Source organism: Lycium barbarum, chromosome 2, assembly GCF_019175385.1.
Source record: "Lycium barbarum isolate Lr01 chromosome 2, ASM1917538v2, whole genome shotgun sequence".
NCBI lineage: Eukaryota > Viridiplantae > Streptophyta > Magnoliopsida > Solanales > Solanaceae > Lycium > Lycium barbarum.
In genome coordinates this window covers 41,570,671-41,589,780 of record NC_083338.1, presented here as the reverse complement: position 1 = coordinate 41,589,780, position 19,110 = coordinate 41,570,671, and the positions used below count along the sequence as shown (strand labels likewise).

Genomic DNA, 19,110 nt, shown 5'->3' with positions numbered 1-19,110 from the left:
TTCCCCAAGCCTTTAACATTCGAGGACGAATGTTCCTAAGGGGGGTAGAATGTTACACCTCGGAAAATTTCCCGTTGGTACGCAAGTAAATGAGCTAATGATGTGTGCGAGGAGTGCGAGTGTATAATGTTTCATGGGAAATGCATGAAAAGGGATGTGGATGATTAGAATGAAAAGTCGAGAAATGAGAAAAATTGAAAGTGGGCAAAAACTGCCCAGTGGTCGTATATTGCAAAATACGGACCGTAAAGTGCAATACGGTCCGTAAACTGGCAGTCGTAAACTGCCATGCAAAAGCTTAAGCCTTCTGCCAGTGGTCGTAAAGTGTAAATACGGACCGTAAACTGGTATACGGTCCGTAAACTGCCAGGTCGTAAACTGGCATGCCAAACTTCAACTTTCCGCCAGCCGAGGAAATGGTTAAATACGACCTGGTGGACGGACCGTAAAGTGATTTACGGCCCGTAAACCATGGTCGTAAACCACCATGAAGGCAGCCCAGCTTCTGGTTCTTGAAATGGCTAAATACGCCCATGGAGGACGAGCCGTATAGTGGAATACGGTCCGTAAACCTCCATGGATGACCACTGTTCACCCAGCACAGATTTTCCAATTCATTAAATATGAGGATCAAGACTTATTTTATTTCATTACAACATTACACCACTTCTCTCTAGAACTTCGCTCTACATTTATTATATGAGTTTTGAAGGATTATAAGCCATCAATAACATTAAGACAAGTGAATCAAGGATAAGGGAATCATCAAGGATCATCCAAGTCAAGAAATCCAAATGGAGAAAAACTAGGGTTTTGCTCAAAGAAGAGTATTATCAACCAAAGCTTGTTCCTACAACTTCTAAGGTAAGATTCATGATTTTTACAAGATGTTTAAGGTATTGGAGAATTAAAATACATGGATTGTAGAAAATGTGGTCAACTAGGTCATGAATGATGAATAGTGACATTTTGAGAAATAGTTTGAATTGAGTTATGAATGTTGTTGTGTTGTGATATGAATGTGTTATAAATGGTATTAAGATCATGAACTAAACACTTTAGACGAATGGACGAAGATGGGTGTTATAATCATGAATGTGGGTGAATTAGAGGCAAATTGAGGAATCTAGATAATGTGGATAATGTGAATGACTAATGGCCATTGTTATGATATTAATGAAGGTATAGACGCTAGCATTGGAAGGGAGCGTGCAAGTGTAGAATAGTTCGACGGAAAGGTATGTAAGGCTAACCCTTCTTTCATAAGTCATGGTTCTTGGCCAAATTCCTAATTCCTCCATATGAGTATGTTGTCTTCACATGGTTGACATTCCGAGCTCTTAAGCTCACGACCCTTGATATATACTATGATTATACTATGTTCCTCGTATGACGAGTAAGTCCATAATGTAGATGTAACGATAACGATGAGAATAGTAATGATAATGATATCAAAAATGATGCAAAAGGTGCCTACGGGCTATTATACTTATATGTGCCTATGAAGGGCTATAATGAACCCCGAGCTTATGATGCTGGGTAAGACTATATGTATATGACTATGTATAAAGTATGTATACGATTACGTAACGCGCGCACACATCTGCAGATGGTACGGATAACCCTGAAGCCTTGGTAGGGCCAGGTAGAAATAACATTGAGCCTTGGTTGACCAAGTATGTATGAAACACCGAACCTTATGGTCGGGTACGCTATGTATGTATATAAGTGTATGGCTATGTATATAATATGAATATGAATGTGATAAGACTATGTATAAGAATACGAATAAGGACATGTATACGAATATGAGCACAAGTATGGTACGAGTATCATTATGGGATACGAACGACGATGTATGCAAGTAAGCGACATGATGATGATGATATTACTGTCTCCCCTCCTATGCTATCTTCATATGATATCTATTATGCTTCTATATTGATGTTGATCATGCTTTACATACTCAGTACATTCTTCGTACTGACGTCCTTTTGTTTGTGGACGCTGCGTCATGCCCGCAGGTGCACAGGGAGACAGACTTGATCCTTAGCTGCCTATTCGGAGATTACATAGAGAGCTCCATTTCCTTCGGAGCCATATCTTTTGGGTACTCATTCTTTTGTGTATATAATTATGGGAATAGCGGGGTCCTGTCCCGCTAATGTGATATGTTATACTCTTAGAGGCTCGTAGACATGTGTGTGTGTGGGTAGATGTGTTTGGCCTTGTCGGCCTATGTTTTGTATATCATTTTGTCGGCCACGTTGGCCCATGAATATTGATGTGGCATAAATGCCTATAATGATATAAATGTGAGGTTGTCCATATGGGACTAGTTGACGAATGAATGGAAATGCATGTATAATTATGCGGCTCACCTAGATGTAAGTATAAGAGTAAGCTAAGAGGGTGCTCGGGTGGGTTAGCACCCGGTGCTCGTCGCGGCCCCGAGTCGGGTCGTGACAGATCAATAGTCTTTCACCCTCCGATTACGTTATGAACATTAACATCTTTATCATATGCCTCAATAGGGACTCAGGAACATAATTTGACATGCTTTGAAATACATTTCATATGAATGAATAACATGGACATCCTTAACTACTAAGAGTAAGACCGTTTATGGAATAACCTTATGGTTACGTTTCGTTACTTGGATCATGCCAAAAGAAGGAAGGATTAGCCTTAATATACCTTTGTTACTTAACCACGACTCAATATATCCTGCCCGTAGCACTTCAACCTACATTAAGATATTAGAACTATGGTTAAGCTACGGGAGTATTTGAATATATCTTTCGAGCTACTAGCTCGTCTACATAAAATTAGACACCACCTCCCCTATAACTTCCACTTCCTCCCAATACAAAATGCCATCAACAAAAACCATAACAACAAGAACAACAACAAAGTCACGCTATACCATCAACAACCAGCAACTCAAGCAATAGTACAACGAGAGACAAGTTCGGTTTACGATTAAACAAACTACAGCTTTAAACCCCTTTTCCTTCCAAAATTTGTTAATAACATTAACCACAACATATTCATTTATCTCTACTAATTTCAGCCATAACACTTCCTTAAAACAACCCCATAACAGTCCAACAAGTTACAGCAACTTAAAACTGATCATTTTTCAGATTACTAAAACATGTTCCCGACTTGTCTTTTCTTTCACACCGAGCAACACAACCAACGGTACATAATTAAGCCTCTGCTCATGTAATCCAGCCATGAATTAAATTTAAAAACAAGTTCACAACCAGCCAGCAGTGGCGCAACAACAAACATGCTACTCTTTTGGAACTCGCAAATTCTAGGCTTTACGATCGAGCTACAACTCATAGAAGCTTAGATAAGGGAAGAGAAGCATAAAATTACCTTGGAGTGATCAGATGCAGTGAAAACCTAAGCTTCCTTCACCTGTTATTAGCCCCTAATACAGCTACAAGAAAAGGAAAGGGAAACTACCAAGCAGTTTGGGTTTTGCGACACTAGAATCACTTCGTATCACTCGAAATCACCTAAGGTTTGTGTGGGATTTTAGGGAGAATATGTGCAATGGCTTTATCTCATGTTCTTGGTCTGAAAATGAATGAATTAATGAAGATAAATCAACCCTTAAAAGAGCCCTCTTGGCCGCCCCAACAAACCCCCTTTGTGGAGGATTAATTTGGTCCTTTCCTTTTAGCATGTAGGTGACACACCTACTTGTTTAATTAGGAGTTCCACATGCTGCCCTTATTTAATTTAAATACGTGTCTCGTCTTCGTTTAATAATCACGACACGTGTTAAGTAGCTCAAGCAAGGAGGACGGGAAGTAAGTAGGTGATGCAGGCACGTCGGGTAAGCAGGCAGCTCGTTCTTGTTTGTCCAATATCTTATTTCTCACGTTTAAGTGCATTCGTCAACCTCAACGTTGTCTTGCATATATAGAACGAAAATACGGGATGTAACACAAGTTTAGTTGAATGTTGCAGCTCCTCATATGTCTCAGTTGGCCCCTCAGCTGGTTGTTCAGCCAGTTGCAATTATAGGGTAGTCCAGAACTTTTACAAATTTCATGAATTTTAAGCCACAAAAGTTTGATGCTACATTGGCTTCCCTTCAAGAGAGAGTTGAGAAGTACCATAATAATGCATACAAATGTCGGTATTTCTTTCTCTTTTTTCTTTTCTTTTCTGTGCCTTAGCATCTTTTGACGGATCCTAAATTGTAAAGAGGCGTGTTATATTGCTCCATGTATGATGTATCCCAATTTATATGGCACCGCTTGACTAGACACAAAGTTTAACAAAGAAATGAAAGACTTTTGAAATTTGTGGTCTAAAACAATCTTAGAAATTTGTGTGGCTATAAATATTTTCACTAAGGGTAAAAAGAAAATTTTAAAGTTAAATTATTTCTAATTATAGATATGTGACATTCTTTTTGGCCCAAATTAAAAAGAAAATTATGCCACGTAAAATGGGAAAACGTATTAGTTCTCGGACTTGCATTGTCCATCACATCTGCCGCCTTATTAATGTCATTTTTCATTGTCTAATATTTTGGTAGTCTAAAATACTTTTTATCAAAAGGAAAAAAAAAATTTAATTTACTTTTGAGCTAAAGTCATTTCTCTTCATAACTGTCTTAATTTTTAATTTTATCAATACTCAAATCAACACTTTGATATTACTAAATCTCGGGTACTCAAAATTCTTATTGAAACACTATCAAACTGCTAAAATAATTCTCAATCTCTTATTTTGAATTTACACTCACTAACCAAACACGGAAAATATCTCAAAAAATTAACTTATTTTTCCAAAATGAAAATGTTCTGCGTCATACCAAACGTAAGTCAACCAAGTCAATTATGTCGGCTATAAGACCACAATTTGTGAGATGTTGAGGAAATTTCAACTCTTATTTTAGTTGTACGTAACTTGTGGTCCTTAATTTTTATATGACTAAAACGCCCCTCTACTTTGAGAAAAGAGCTAACAATATTCTCGGTTATAAATTTGGGTTAAAAATATATCTCCTGTCATTAAAGTTTTCAAATTTATCCCTATTTTAACAGAAATTTCTAAATTCTCCAAAATAATTCGATTTCATTTTTAAAACCCGACCCAACTACATAAAAAATTCATATGCGACCAACTTGTTCCCGAGTCCTACATTTAGAGTCACTGGGCACACGAGCAAGCAACCCATATGAATTATTTATTTAGTTGGGTCAGGTTTAAATGGAGCGGGTTTAAAAATGAAATCGGATTATGTTGGAGATTTCCGTTAAGACATGGGTATATATGAAACTTTAATGACGTGACGGGTATTTTTTTATCAAAATTTGTAATAGAGAATAAGAAGAGTATTTTTTACCCTTTTCCCTTTTGCCATATATAATTGTCATCCTTAATGAAAGCTTATATTTGTTGTATTATCTATCTTGTAATTAAATGCCAATTTTTACTTCTTTTGTTTTCCCGTCAATCTTCTCTAAATAATAAAGATAGAAAAACCATAAACATATTTCTTTAATATATAATGGTGCTGTCTTCAAGTTGAGCCTACTTTGACTATTATATCAAATACCAGATACATACCTTCCACAGCATAGCTATCGGGTAAATTCATCTACCAAAAATAAAATAGATGAAAAGAAATAACCTACTATTCTTCTATTTATGCTAGAATTTGCACTCTGATCTCTAATATTTACACCCTCTTGTTAATCACTATGTCACACTCTTGAATACATATATTTTAATGTTCTCTCTTCTAGACATTAGATTATTCCTATTACTACCATTCTTATATGGTCAAGGATTTGAATTAGATGCCTGAATTTATAATCTATGGATTTCATCTTCATGTACTGTCTCCCTCTTCTTCTTTTTTTCCTTTTGAATGTCCGATATTTTTAAGACTTTGAAGTTAACAGTTACATGTAGGCCAATGCCTTACAGGTTGGACTTCTGTATTCATTTCAATTATCAAAAGGTCAAAAGTCAAAAAATTACAAAACACTCATGAAGTACCAATAATTGGTGAAGTGAATGGGATTTTTTCATAATATAATAGTTTTTAAATTTAACTATAAAACATTTACCACGATCAATAACTTGTGTAGTGCATTCGTTAACCTCAATATAGTCGTGCATATATTGATCGAAACTACGGGATGTAACACAAGTTCAGTTGAATGTTGCAGCTCCTCAGATGTCTCAGTTGGCCCCTCAGCCGATTGTTTAGCCAGTTGCAATTATAAGGCAGTCCAAAACTTTTATAAAATTCGTCAATTTAAGCCACCAAAGTTCGATACTACAGCGGCTTCTCTTCAAGAGAAAGTTGAAAAGTACGATGATAATGCATACAAATGTCGGTATTTCTTTCTCTTTTTTCTTTTCTTTTTTGTGCCTTAGCATCTTTTGACGGATCCTAAATTGTAAAGAGGCATGTTATATTACTCCATGTATGATTTATCCCAATTTATATAGCACCGCTTGACTAGGCACAAAGTTTAACAAAGAAATGAAAGACTTTTAAAATTTGTGGTCTAAAACAACCTTAAAAATTTGTGTGGCTATAAATCTTTTCACTAAGGGTAAAAAAAAATTAATGTTAAATTATTTCGAATTATAGAAATGTGACATTCTTTTTTATACAAACTAAAAATAAAATTATAACACGTAAAAACGGAAGACAGTATTAGTTCTCGGACTTGCATTGTACATCACATCTGCCGCCTTATTAATATCATTTTTCATTTTCTAATATTTGCTAGTCTAAAATACTTTTTATCAAAAGGAGAAAAATAAATTTAATTTACTTTTGAGCTAAAGTCATTTCTCTTCATAACTGTATTAATTTTTAATTTTATCACTACTCAAATCAACACTTTGATATTACTATAAATCTCGTGTACTCAAAATTCTTATTGAAACACTTTCAAACTGCTAAAATTATTCTCAATCTCTTATTTTGAATTTTCACTCACTAACTAAACACCGAAAATATCTCAAAAAATGACTTATTTTTCCAAAATGAAGATATACCAAACGTAAGTCAACCAATTTAATTATGTCGGCTATAAGTCAACAACTTGTGAGACCCTTGAGGAAATTTCAACTCTTATTTAGTTGTACGTAACTTGTGGTCCTTATTATTTGATATGACTAAAATGCTCGTCTACTTAGGTAAAAAAGGCTAACAATATTTTCCGTTATAAACTTGGGTTAAAAATACTCTTTTTGTCGTTAAAGTTTTCAAATATATCCCTATCTTAACGGAAATCTCTAAATCCCCCAAAATAATCTGATTTTATTTTTAAACCAGCTACATTTAAATCCGACCCAAATACGTAAAAAACCGATATGATACCTACTTATTCTCGAGTTCTACATTTGAAGCCACTTGGCACAGGAGCGGGTAACCTATATGGGTTTTTTATTTTGTTGGGTCAGGTTTAAATGAAGCGGGTTTAAAAATAAAATTAGGTTATGTTGGAGATTTTCGTTAAGACAGGGGTATATATGAAAACTTTAATGACGTGGACAGGTATTTTTTTATCCAAATTTGTAATTGAGGATATTTTTAGCTGTTTTTTCAAAGTAGAGGGGTATTTTTGACCTTTTTCCCTTGTCCATATATCATTGTCATCCTTAATGAAAGCTTGTCTTTGTTGTATTATCTATCTTGTAATTTAATGCCAATTTTAACTTCTTTTGTTTTCCCGTCAATCTTCTCTAAAAATAAAGATAGAAAAACCATAAACATATTTCTTTAATATATAATGGTGCTGTTTTCAACTTGAGCCTACTTTGACCATTATATCAAATACATGATACATACCTTCCACACCATAGTTATCGGGTAAATTCATCTATCAAAACTAAAGTGGATGAAAAGAAATAACCTACTATTCTTCTATTTATGCTAGAATTTGAACTCTGATCTCCAATATTTACACCCTCTTGTTAATCACTATGTCACACTCTTGAATACATATATTTAATGTTCTTTCTTCTAGACATTAGATTATTCCTATTATTACCATTCTTATATGGTCAAGCATTTCAATTAGATGCCTGAATTTATAATCTATGGATGTCATCTTCATGTACTGTCTCCCTCTTCTTCTTTTTTCTTTTGAATGTTCAATATCTTTAAGACTTTGAAGTTAGCAGTTAGATGTAGGCCAATGCCCTACATGTTGAACCTCTGTATTCATTTCAATTATCAAAAGGTCAAAAGTCAAAAAATTACAAAACACTCATGTAGTACCAATAATTGGTGAAGTGAATGGGATGTTTGCATACTATAATAGTTTTTAAATTTAACTATAAAACATTTACCACGATCGGCTTATTTTCGCATGTCATAACAGATAATCTGTCTTTTTTTATCATTATTAATTTCATTTATTATGAAAAAGTTATCAGTAATTGTCTTTTATGTGACAGTGTATAAATCCTGTAAGACTCTGTGTATAAAAGTTAAACTCAATTACTTTACATACCACAGTTTTGATTTCTCTATTCAAAAGCAAATTTGATGTGCAATGGCTTGCTCCACAACATATCCTATGCTTTTTGTTCTTCTCATCTTTCCCCTGCATATTTTAGCACATACTAAGTTTACTATACCATTGGGCAGCTCTCTCACAGCAAATCAAGAAACCACCCGTTGGCTTTCTCACTCTAGAGATTTCGCATTCGGATTCAAGCAAATTCAACCTCAAAACCAGTTCTTGCTTTGCATATACTATGCCAAGATAAAAGACACCACCATAATTTGGTATGCAAATGATGGTTATCCAGTTCCGCGAGGCTCTATCGTGGAATTAAATCCACAAAATGGACTAATTCTCGGCGATCCTCAGGGGAAAATGATTTGGAGCACTAGTCCGATTATAGCTTGTAATGTTGCTTATGTTGTCATGAATAATACAGGAAACTTTGTTCTTGTTGGAAGTGATTCTTCAGTTTTATGGGAAAGTTTTCGATATCCAACTGATACCCTTCTGCCTACTCAAATACTAGAGATTGACGACAAGCTGGTTTCTCGAAAATCGGAGTCTTTGTCTGTTCCAGGTAGATTTTATCTTCGTATGTTGAGTAATGGGAATTTGGTGCTTGTTACTCAATCCAGGCCAACAAATTTCGATTATGATGCTGAGTATTACAACAGTCATACTTCTGATCCTGGAGACGAAGCCAATTCTGTTTATCGATTGATATTTGATGAGTTAGGTTCAGTTTACATATTAAAAAGAAATAATCAAAAACTTTTGTTGACACCTCCCAATGTCCCTTCAATTTCAGAAAATTATCACAGGCTAAGTCTTGATTTTGATGGTGTTTTAACTCATTACTATCATCCCAAGAGTACTACCTCTACGGGGAACGAAAGGTGGAGTACTCTTTGGTCTTTGCCTGATAACATATGTCTAGCAATTCTTGGAGAAACTGGAAGTGGAGTTTGTGGGTACAACAATGTGTGCCATCTAGGCGAAAATCAAAGACCATATTGTGTGTGTCCAAAAGGGTATTCGTTGACCGATCCCAACAATAATTACGGGAACTGTAAACCAAAATTTATTCCAAGTTGTGATGAATTTGGAAAGGGCAATCCTGAAGATTTGTATGATTTTGATGTGGTGACGGACGTTGATTGGCCATTATCAGATTTCGAGAGGATTTATCCTTCAGCTGAAGAAGAATGCAGGAAGGCGTGTTTAGAAGATTGTTTTTGGGCAGTTGCTATTTATAGAAGCAATAGTTGCTGGAAGAAGAAACTGCCATTGTCAAATGGGAGAGTAGATGCCACTTTGAATGTAAAAGCTTTCCTTAAAATAAGGAAAGTTTCAACATAAGAGCTTCTTAAATTAGATGAATGTGTGTCCAACTTGCAATTTTACACAATTCAATAGTTTGGATCTGAAATACTTAATGGACCAAATTGTAAAACAAACATTGATGTGCCAATAACATTTCAAGTTGAAGCTGAAATAATGAAATATTGCAAATCTTCCTAGTTCATTGTCAATAACAGAAGTGTTAAGCAGCTCTTTGAAAAGTAGCTTTATGAGAAGCACAAAGCATAGAAATTAAAGAATTCATTGTTTGACCACATACACATTTGGAAATGTAGAAGAAGTCTTTTATAGCATAACTTTGCAGTAGTTATGGCTTAAAGATCAATGGATCTTTTACATTTCTTTTTCTATGATTAAACTGGACAGGAAATGGAAATCATAGATTTCAAGAAGGGAAAAGGGTCAAAAATAACCCTCTACTTTGGAAAAAGCACTAAAATATTCTTCGAACTTATTTTGGGTCAAAAATACCGCTCCTGTCCTTAAAGTTTTCAAATATACCCCTGTCTTAACGGAAATTATCCCCCCAAATAACCCAAAATCATTTTTTGAACCCACTCCATCATTTAAACCCGACTCAACTAAATAATAACCCATAAGATCCCCTTATTCCCCCAATACGTAGGTATGAAGTTTGAGGGAATTGGGGCAATAAGGGGATCTTATGGTTATTATTTAGTTGAGTCTGGTTTAAATGATGGAGCGGGTTTAAAAAATAATTTTGGGTTATTTGGGGGGATAATTTCCGTCAAGACAGGGGCATATTTGAAAACTTTAAGGACAGGAGGGGTATTTTTGACCCAAAATAAGTTCAGAGTATATTTTTAGCCCTTTTTCCAAAGTAGAGGGGGTATTTTTGACCTTTTTCCCTAAATTTTTTGTTATGTTGTTCGTACCTTTATCAATATCACAGATGTGCCAATGTGATTATGTAAGGTTTTGTAAAGGTATTTGGTGGAGCTTAACTTTTGTAGAAAAAGATATATTTTTGAGATAAACATAAAAGAAGTAAGCACTTCATTTGGGAACATATGTAATTTGAGCATTGAGAAAGCTCTCATTCGAACCCTTTCTCTCTCTGACTGTCACACGTGAGCGTGCGCACACATATAATATTGAACATCTCATATGTATATAATATTTATTTGACTCGATTTGTGGGTGTAAGCTTAGTTGAATTCAAACTTTGATCCAACTTAATTTCGGAATACTTTTCACTCAAACTAGTTTCGAATCAAGTTGAGTTGAGTTAAGACCAAGTTCATGCTAGGACGGATTCGTAAAAAGAAAAAGAAGTTGCTGAATTTTTTCTGTCTATGTTTCCCCTCCCCGCTTCTTTTGCTTTATACTTTGGGTGGAATAGCAGGGTCAAGAAGGATACATCTGCCTCAGGCTGGCAGCCCAAAGCATATCTTCTGTCAGCTATCCACACTTTTTGGATGCATTTTAAACAATTTCTATTTGTAAAAACAAAAACGGCAATGTTGATTTGATTCCAAATTCACATTTTCAAGTGATGGCCAATCGACAAAAGATTTTTCATAATTAGAGAACTGCAAAAAAGGAAATGCACTGAGCAGTCAAAGCACACCTTCTGTCAGCTATTCATATTTTGGATCAGTCTTCCATCAGCAGCCTTTTGAATAGGAGACACTGATCAAAACCCAATTTTTATATCAAACTATATTAGTTTACTATGATTAGTGACAAAGTTGAGATAACAACGAGTATTAATTAACTGTGGTTAAATAAACTGTTACACGAAGACATATGTGACATATTTATTGAGTAGATATAACCACCGAATAGGTAAATATTTTTTATTTGACGTAAGTTCTTTTTTTTCCTAAAATAAAACATGTGATTTTTCGAAAAGGAAGTCTCTATTCGACAAAAAGGGACCATTTGATGACTTGCATTTCGTCTTATGTCTCTTCTAGTTGGGAATAGAAGGTTTGCATCCAAATCACTCTACAAAATTTAATGAAAAAAGGAACATAATGAAGGCTGTGCCAAAATGCATTTTTGTCAACTTTTCTTATCATGAGGAGCTCTTCTTTGAACACTCTTACACAATCTCAGATCAACCACAAAATAAAACCAAAAAAGTGAACTTTTCTCCGAACTCCACAATAAGGAAAGAAAATTAAAAACTACTATTCAAACGAGCAAAAGCTTTAAGCTAGCTAAGTAAAATAACTTGACAACATTTGTGAAGGAGCATATTAAGATAAACATAAACTTGCACTAATTCTAAAAATCTTTGACAGAAACTGAGAGTGAGCACTGAGTTGTTAATAATATCATGGCTTTGATGGATGGTGGTTGTGATGAAGAGGGTCAGGCCCTGTTGGAATTTGTCTTGCAAAATCTTCCTCCATTCCCATTAATTTTCCTGCATTATCCTCCTTCCTCTCTTGCTGTAAATAAAATAAAAAATAATTAATCATTTTGAAAAAAATTGTAATCTTTTCTTTTCAAACAAAACCCTTTTGAGGGTAGTAAATAAATACCTGATTCTCTAAGGTATTAATACCCATTGTCTCTGCATTGCCCTCCTTTCTTGCTTGCTGTCAAAAAATAAATGTAAAATAAAAGAACAAGACCAGAAATGAATCATTATGAATAAAATTGTAATCTTTTCTTTTCAAACAAACCCTTTAATAAATTAAATACCTGAATCTCAACATTTGGAAAAACCTCTTTTACTTCTTGATGAACTAAAAATAACATAGAGAGAATGAGAAAAGAATTCCACTGTGTGTGTTTATGAGACAAAAAGATAGAGAGGGAACTTACATGGACGAAAGCTAAGAACAAAGCGTGCAAATGCCAACATGAAAATCAATGCTGACATAATAAAAATTCTCAAAGACGCCATTTTTATCAATTTTTACAAAAAATATCCCCTGTTTTCGTCAATAGACACGTAGTGGCAGAGTGTTTACTCTTTTTGAATTTGTATGGAGTATTTAAATATGTAGAAACTCCCTCTGGAGTTGGGTAATATTTATACGCAAAAGGGTTTTAATTTTGGGGTAATTTTGTTGCTTCAACATGTACAAAATAATGACAGTACAACATTTCTTTTTTGTCAGTTTATACATAGGTGAGGGAAAAACATTCTACAATAGAGGCAACGTACAGCGTTATGGTACAGAAGTGGAGGTGAATGATTGGTTCATTAGGAACATAGTACGGAGAAAAAGACACTACCCAATCATTTGAGGCTGAGTGACAACATTAATCTTTTTGTCGTATGAAGGTTACTCATTAATCGATTTATTTTAAAATTCTTGTTTTCACCTGTTTGACTACTTCAGAGTATACCTTAGAGGGATTTCTTTAAACTAATTTTTCGGCACGTGCATTGCACATGTAATCCGATTAAGCATTACAAGCTCTTTCAAAATTACATGAATATTATTATAACATACATGTGCGTGAAGAGTTGCCCAGAATTTGAAGGAAGAATGAAAGTTAAACTGATAATTGCAAACAATAAAACAATATTGAGCTCAAAATGATTAGTACATGTTTAAACTTGCGAAGGTAAATAATACTATTAAGTTCAGTAGGTAATTTTCCTTAATTACATTAATTTCTATCATGTTATGAGGTACAAAATGCGATATGACAATATCTCACCTAGTCTTTTTATTTTTATTTTTTGTAATCGATGTTCTTAAAGTATGTTTCATTTTGATACTTTGGTTGCTCTATCATGACCGAAACTATTGTTGTCGGTATTAATATTTTGTTGAAATTGAAATACGACTTTCCATATGAGAAAATATGCAGTGAAAGACGTTCGAACTCTCAAACAATATATATATATATATCAAAATAAAGTTTAGCTACTCTTTGTTATAATTCTAATAACATTCTTTATATGATTATTTGATTTATTGAATAGTTTAGAGTAATAAAGAATAGTTGAAAGGAATCCGTAGAGAAAAGCCAAAATGCCTAAAATCAAAATTGTCACCACTATTAGAAATTAACCGTGAATAAACTATATACTCATCTTTACAAAAATCGTTAGGTATAATGTCGCACAAATATGAACGGAAAAATACACTTTTGTTGTCTATTTGAAAATTAAGTTGTTGCTCTCATACCATAAATCATAGAAAAAGAAAAAATAGGAAGAAAACAAAAAGAGGTGAAAATGAACAACATCAGTGAATTAATGTTCACAAGACTACGTTCAATAGACAATAAACTAAACACAAATAAAATCTTTCATTCAAAGTAATGATCTTTAAGCAATAATTTGTGTAAATTAACTCGTATTCAAACAATTGGCAATATGAATATTGGTGGCATACTGCATAAAATTACTAAAGTATTATCAAACTCACCACCAACAACAACAACCCAGTGAAATCCCACAACGTGGGGTCTGGGGAGAGTAGAGTGTACGCAGACCTTACTCCTACCAAGGTAGGACGGCTGTTTCCGAAAAACCCTCGGCTTAATAAAAAAAAGCATAAAAAGAGGTTAGATAAGGCTAAGAGATTCAAAGCGATATGGAAATGAAATAACGCAAGCGACACAAATAACATAGGATAATCAAAGCACAGGAAATACCAGAGAATAGCAGAAATCAGAGCACAAGAAATTATACTGCGATAATGCGACTACTAATAAGAAAGGATAATGAAACTATCTACTCGCCTTCTACCCTAATCTGGGTCCTCCAAACCCTCCTATCTAAGGTCATGTCCTCGGTAAGCTGTAACTGCGCCATGTCGTGTCTAATTACCTCTCCCCAATACTTTTTCGGCCTACCCCTTCCTCGTCTGAAACCATCCATGGCCAACCTCTCACACCTCTGCAATGGGGCATCTGTGTCTCTCCTTTTCACATGCCCAAACCATCTCAATCTCGCTTCTCGCATCTTGTCTTCCACCGAGGCCACTCCCACCTTGTCCTGAATATCCTCATTCCTAATCCTGTCACTACTGGTGTGGCCACACATCCATCTCAACATTCTCATCTCGGCAACTTTCATCTTTTGAACGTGAGAGATCTTAACTGGCCAACACTCCGCCCCATACAACATAGTCGGTCTAGCCACCACTTTGTAGAACTTGCCCTTAAGTTGTGGTGGCACCTTCTTGTCACATAGCACTCCGGAAGAAAGCCTCCATTTCATCCACCCTGCCCCAATACGATGTGTGACATCATCGTCAATCTCCCCGCTGCCTTGCATAATAGACCTAAGATACTTGAAACTACTTTTCTTCTGGATGGCCTGGGTACCAAGCCTTACTTCCAAGCCAGCCTCCTGAGGTGCTTCACTGAACTTACATTCTAAGTACTCTGTCTTGGTCCTACTAACCTAAATCCTTTAGACTCCAGAGTATGTCTCCAACCCTCCAGCTTAGCGTTAACTCCGCTATGAGTCTCGTCGATCAGGACTATGTCATCCGCGAAAAGCATACACCATGGCACCTCACCTTGAATTTGCCGCGTCAATCCATCCATCACCAAGGCAATTAAAAACGGACTAAGAGCTGATCCTTGAAGCAACCCCATCACAACTAGAAAGTGCTCTGAGTCTCCTCCTACTGTCCTTACCCTAGTTTTGGCTCCCTCATACATGTCCTTGATCACCCTAATGTACGCCACAGGTACACCTTTAGCCTCCAAGCATCTCCATAGGATCTCTCTTGGAACTTTGTCGTAAGCCTTTTCTAGGTCGATGAATACCATGTGTAAGTCCCTCTTCCTCTCCCTATACTGCTCCGCCAGTCTCCTCACAAGATGGATGGCTTCTGTAGTTGAGCGTCCCGGCATGAATCCGAACTGGTTCTCTGAAATAGACACGCCTCTCCTCACCCTCATCTCCACCACCTTTTCCCACACTTTCATAGTATGGCTTAGCAACTTGATACCTCTATAGTTGTTGCAACTCTGGATATCTCCCTTGTTCTTGTATAGAGGGATTATTACACTCGACCATTCTTCGGGCATCATTGCCGTCTTAAAGATGACATTAAAGAACCCAGTCAGCCACTCCAAACCTGCCGGGCCCGCGCTCTTCCAAAATTCCCCAGGAATCTCGTCAGGTCCGGTCGTTCTTCCCCTGCGCATCCTACGAACAGAACCCTTAACCTCCTCAGTCTTAATACTCCTACAATACCCAAAATCACGACGCCTTCCTATATGTTCTAAATCTCCCAACGCAATGTCTCTGTCCCCTTTTTCATTCAAGAGTTTGTAGAAATATGACTGCCATCTCCGTCTAATGAGAGTTTCCTCTACCAATACTTTGCCATGCTCGTCCTTGATGCACTTCACTTGATCCACATCACGTGCCTTTCTCTCCCTCGCCTTGGCTAGCCTGAACAATTTCTGATCCCCTCCTTTCTCTTCTAGTTCAGCATAAAGGCGTTCAAAAGCTGCCATTTTTGCCGTCGAAACCGCCAACTTCTCCTTCTTCCTCGCCATCTTATAAAGTTCCCTATTCGTCCACTTCTCCACCACATCCTTGCTTTCTATCAACTTCGCATACGCCACCTTCTTTGCTTCCACCTTCCCTTGAACTTCTCCATTCCACCACCAGTCCCCTCGATGCTGACCACAACTACCTGTCGAGACCCCCAACACTTCCCTTGCTACCACCCTAATGCAACTAGCCGTCCTATCTCACATACTGGTCGCATCCCCACTACTATCCCAGGCCCCCATATCCTTCAATTCTCTCCCATCTCCAGGGCACTAGTCGTGGTCAAACTACCCCATCTGATCCTAGGTCGGTCATCCACGACCCTCTTCTTCCTCGTCATCTTGATCCCAAAATCCATCACTAAGAGCTTATGTCGGGTTGTAAGATAGTCGCTCAGAATGACCTTACAGTCTTTGTACAGACCTTTATCATCCTTCATAAGGAGTAAAAAGTCTATTTGAGTCTTAGCCACCGAACTACGGAAGGTTACCAAGTGCTCCTCCTTCTTTAGGAAACTCGAATTGGCTATCACCAACCCAAAAGCTCTTGCAAAATCCAAAAGTGAGACTCCTCCTCCATTCCTGTCCCCGAAGCCAAAGCCTCCATGCACATCATCATAACCTCCCGAAATAGGCCCGATGTGCCCATTGAAATCACCTCCCACGAATAGCTTCTCAGTAGGCGGTATGCCTCCCACTAACTCGTCCAAATCATCCCAAAAGCGCCTCTTCTCCTCCTCGCCTAAGCCCGCTTGCGGCGCATATGCACTAATAATGTTCAAAGTGAGCCCTTCAACAACCACCTTAATCGACATCATCCTATCAGTGGCTCTCCTAACCTCTACCACCTGATCCCTTAATTCACTATCTACTAAAATGCCCACCCCATTTCTATACTTCGACCTACCAGAGAACCACAACTTATACCCGTCTACCTCCTTAACTTTAGGACCTACCCATTTGGTCTCTTGGACACAGGCTATATTAATCTTCCTCTTCTTAAGAATCTTAACTAGCTCTATGGACTTCCCCGTTAACGTCCCAATGTTCCAAGAACCTACTCTCAACCTAGACTCTCCTTTAACCCACTTACCCCTCCTAACCCTCGCCCGCGTCCCCGAACGAGAACATGACCTTAGTCTACCATCACTAACCAAAGCCACGAAAATGAGTATGAACTAATAAATTATTCGAAGGTCTAAAGTCAGCAAAATGTAAATACAAGTGTATGGACAAATAATGGATATGGCAACCGGAGGTACCAACTCCAGTTGAACTGAACCTGGTCGCCGCCGAAAAACACTGTTCAACGTCCGAGTTACTGTTCACTATCGAGTTACTATTCACTGCCGGAAAAATGTTCACAAAAACCTGAAAGGGAGAAGAGAAGAGGGGGGGGGGGGGGGGGGGGGGAAGAAAAAAAGAACAAGAAAAGAAAAAAGAAAAAAAAAAGAGAAAGAGAGGGCTGGCCGGAAAATGGTGCCGGAAAAAGTGGTCGGCGATGGCGCAGCGGTGTTCTGGCAGCGCCAGAAGCAGATAAAAAAAAAAGAGAAGAGAAGAAGAAGAAAAGGGAAGAGAGAAGAAAAGTAAATCTGGCCAGAAAAGTGGCTGGCGTTACCTGGTCGCCGGCGTCACCTGAACAGTGATGAAGTATGGTCGCCGGACAGGGTGGTGGGTGGGGAGGGGAGGGAGGGAGCAGATCTTACCGTTGGGAGCGCAGAGGAGAGAGAATCTTAACTCACCGGATACTAATAAAGGTTTGGTCAATTAAGTACAAATTGCAAGAAGGAAAACACAACAAAAAGAAACAAAACAATCTCCAACAACAATACAAAATGATTAAAAAATTACATACAAATATGGGTTGTGTACCTAATTTCAGTTGGACGATCATAACTTGACTTCAAAATGGAAAAGAAAAATCAATATTGTGAGCTGACAATAAGCTTTTCTCGAGGAATAGGTCGTTCATTCTACTTCAAAGTTCTAATTATAAAGGAGAAATAAGCGAAATAAATTATGAAAAGTAACATGATTTGACTGTCACAGATTAACTCTTCCACAGCAAGAGATCTTTTCTTCTCAACTCCAAAATGACGCCATCTCTGCTTCTTCTAAATTGTCTTCTTGTCGATATGTTCTAAGCCATTATAACCATGAATATTCCTGAGAGAAGATTACAAAAACAAAATTTGTTAGTGAAGAGGAGAAGGCTAATTTTGATACTTTGACGGCTCTTTTATAGAGTGCAATCAAATATTTGAAAAGTCTACATATAAATGACATTAACGGTGGAATCTCAAGGGACCAAAATAGATAAAGGGGCTGAGCTGTAAAAAAATTGCAACACGATGAACCTGCATTAAGAATTGGAAGAGCAAAAAATCCTAAAATTTAATGGTGCGTAAGAGTCATATTTTTCCTTTTTCACATACCTAACGGATTAATTTGGCATATTGAATAATGATACATGAATCTGTTTTTGGTATCTAATTGATCTTCAAAATTCAAAGAGTCACTTCTAATATATCCTTTTGTTTTCTACTTTAAATTGATGAATTAATTAACCCTATATTAAATACGATGATATGATCATTTATATTAGATGATTTATGTCTTATTACATTTTAATTTATATCAAAGGTAAAATAGTAATCTAACTTTGAACATAGGAGCTTCTCACTTTAATATAATATGATATGATATGATTATTTTACATGGAGGTGGCAGGAGATTAAAGAGAAGAGAAGATGGAGTGTAATAGAAATTTAAGGCATAT

The 19,110-nt window shown here is 36.6% G+C and overlaps 1 protein-coding gene across 1 annotated transcript in view; it reads left to right on the top strand.

The window, feature by feature from the left end:
• LOC132628516 (G-type lectin S-receptor-like serine/threonine-protein kinase LECRK2) overlaps nt 1–9,872 on the top strand; it is a 35,890-nt gene extending 26,018 nt beyond the window's left edge. The window contains exon 2 of the mRNA XM_060344297.1: nt 8,623–9,872. Coding sequence (XP_060200280.1) covers nt 8,623–9,872 — 1,250 coding nt within the window. The remainder of the gene's footprint in view (nt 1–8,622) is intronic.
• Nucleotides 9,873–19,110: the final 9,238 nt, after the last annotated feature.